This window comes from Ovis canadensis, chromosome 11 (genome assembly GCF_042477335.2).
Source record: "Ovis canadensis isolate MfBH-ARS-UI-01 breed Bighorn chromosome 11, ARS-UI_OviCan_v2, whole genome shotgun sequence".
Lineage (NCBI taxonomy): Eukaryota > Metazoa > Chordata > Mammalia > Artiodactyla > Bovidae > Ovis > Ovis canadensis.
In genome coordinates this window covers 32,506,762-32,509,401 of record NC_091255.1, presented here as the reverse complement: position 1 = coordinate 32,509,401, position 2,640 = coordinate 32,506,762, and the positions used below count along the sequence as shown (strand labels likewise).

General features: G+C 42.6%; 1 protein-coding gene across 1 annotated transcript; it reads left to right on the top strand.

Moving 5' to 3' along the window:
- The first annotated feature begins 1,423 nt into the window (after positions 1–1,423).
- On the top strand, positions 1,424–2,362 carry LOC138414650 (olfactory receptor 1A1-like). Its single transcript, XM_069542385.1, has one exon. It carries the CDS (start codon positions 1,424–1,426, stop codon positions 2,360–2,362), a length of 939 nt encoding a protein of 312 aa, XP_069398486.1.
- Positions 2,363–2,640: the final 278 nt, after the last annotated feature.

Sequence of the window (2,640 nt, the reverse complement as noted above, 5' to 3'; positions counted from 1 at the left end):
GTATATTGTCACCCTGCTTATTTAACTTATATGCAGAGTATGTCATGAGAAACGCTGGGCTGGATGAAGCAAAAGCTGGAATCAAGATTGCCAAGAGAAATATCAATCACCTCAGATATGCAGATGACACCACCCTTATGGCAGAAAGTGAAGAACTAAAAAGCCTTTAATGAAACTGAAAGAGAAGAGTGAAAAAGTTGGCTTAAAGCTCAACATTCAGAAAACTAAGATCATGGCATCCAGTCCCGTCACTTCATGGCAAATAGATGGGGAAACAGTGGAAACAGTGGCTGACTTTATATTTGGGGGCTCCAAAATCACTGCAGATGGTGATTGCAGCCATGAAATTAAAAGACACTTACTCTTTGGAAGGAAAGTTATGACCAACCTAGACAGCATATTAAAAAGCAGAGATATTACTTTGTCAACAAAGGTCCATCTCATCAAAGCTATGGTTTTTCCAGTAGTCATGTATGGATGTGAGAGTTGGACTATAAAGAAAGCTGAGCACCGAAGAAGTGATGCTTTTGAACTATGGTGTTGGAGAAGACTCTTGAAAGTTCCTTGGACTGCAAGGAGATCCAACCAGTCCATCCTAAAGGAGATTAGTCCTGGGTGTTCACTGGTAGAACTGATGTTGAAGCTGAAACTCCAATACTTTGGCAACCTGATGCAAAAAGTTGACTCATTTGAAAAGACCTTGACACTGGCAAAGATTGAGGGCAGAAGGAGAAGGGGATGACAGAGGATGAGATGGTTGGATGGCATCACCAACTCAATGACATGAGTTTGGGTGAACTCCGGGAGTTGGTGCTGGACAGGGAAGCCTGGCGTGCTGCGGTTCATGGGGTTGCAAAGAGTTAGACACGAGTGCAGACGCCTGATACCACCTGGGCTCTGGGATCAGTCAATAGAACAGTTTCTAATTATCCAGGATGTTCCATGTACAACACATTCTTTGTACTGAAGTTTTTTCTTCAAATGCTGTCCTTTTCCTATCATGTACAATTAGGATTCTCCATGAAGTTATAAGGTAGAGCAGAAACTATGTCATATATGTCGAATAAATAAACAGACAACCATATTTTCAACATGCTCATGGTTTTTCCACATGCTCATGGTTTTTCCACAAGGCCTTACAAAGTATTTAGCACAAACAAATTGAAATTTAATTGTTGAATGATTAAATCAAAGGTTTTGAATCAGGAGAATGGGCATCACTTATCTTCTTAGCATGTGTCAAAGGCTCTCTGACAATTAGATTGATGAAAAGTGATCATTTTCCCCAAATATTAACTATCTCTGAATTTAGCATACCCAAGTATAAACACAGGTAATCCAATGTGATGAATAAAGAATATATTAGACACAGTACTTCACTAAAAATTCTGCTTTCTTCTCTTCCCTTGCCAACAAAGGAGCTATGAGAGATGAAAACCAATCCTCTGTCCTGGATATCTTCCTCCTAGGAGTTAGTGGTCATCAGGAACAAGAAGACTTCTTCTTCATCCTTTTCTTGTTCATTTACCCCATCACATTGATTGGAAACCTGCTCATCATCTTGGCCATTCGCTCTGACATTCGCCTCCACAACCCCATGTATTTTCTCCTTGCCAACCTCTCCTTTGTTGACATCTTCTTCTCCTCTGTAACCATCCCTAAAGCACTGGCCAACCACCTCCTGGGCACCAGAGCCATCTCCTTTGGAGGATGCCTAACACAGATGTATTTCATGATTGCCTTGGCTAACACAGATAGTTACATCCTGGCTGCTATGGCCTATGATCGAGCTGTGGCCATCACCCGCCCACTTCATTACACAACAATTATGAGCCCACGGACTTGTGTCCTGCTAGTCACTGCGTCTTGGGTGGTTGGAAATGCCAATGCCTTTCCCCATACCCTGCTCACAGCTAGCCTGTCCTTCTGTGGAAACCAGGAAGTGGCCAATTTCTACTGTGATATTGCCTCTTTGCTCAAGCTGTCCTGTTCTGACATCCACTTTAATGTGAAGATGATGTACCTGGGAGTTGGTGTTTTCTCCATGCCATTACTATGCATCATCATCTCTTATGTTCAGGTCTTTTCCACAGTCTTACGGGTTCCATCCACCAAAGGTGTGCTCAAAGCCTTCTCCACCTGTGGTTCCCACCTCACAGTTGTTTCTCTGTATTATGGGACAGTCATGGGCATGTACTTCCGCCCTCTGACTAGTTACAGCCTAAAGGATGCTGTGATAACTGTGATGTATATCGCAGTGACCCCAATGTTAAATCCTTTCATCTATACTCTAAGAAATAGGTTCATGAAAGCTGCCCTGGAAAAACTCTTCAGCAAGAGAACGTCCTCACATCCAATATGAGCTCATACACTGAAGACAGCAGTCACCAATTAGGGTATACCTGCAGACCCATCCCCAACATCATCCCCTCCAAAAAGCTGCCTAGATCTTTCCTTCAGGAAATTCCTCCTCTCAGAAACCTTGTAACAGTTGTGAACCACGTTACTCAGATCACCACTTTGTACATTTTGTTTCACTTTGACAGGAATATTGGGTTCATGCCCCAGTCAAACAACTGATTGCGAGAGGAAAAGTGAGAAAGACTGAGGTTCAGCCTCTACATCCACATGTAAAGAATA

Excerpts from the sequence above, each read along its gene's own strand:
- LOC138414650 (XM_069542385.1), top strand. The coding sequence starts at position 1,424 with ATGAGAGATGAAAACCAATCCTCTGTCCTGGATATCTTCCTCCTAGGA.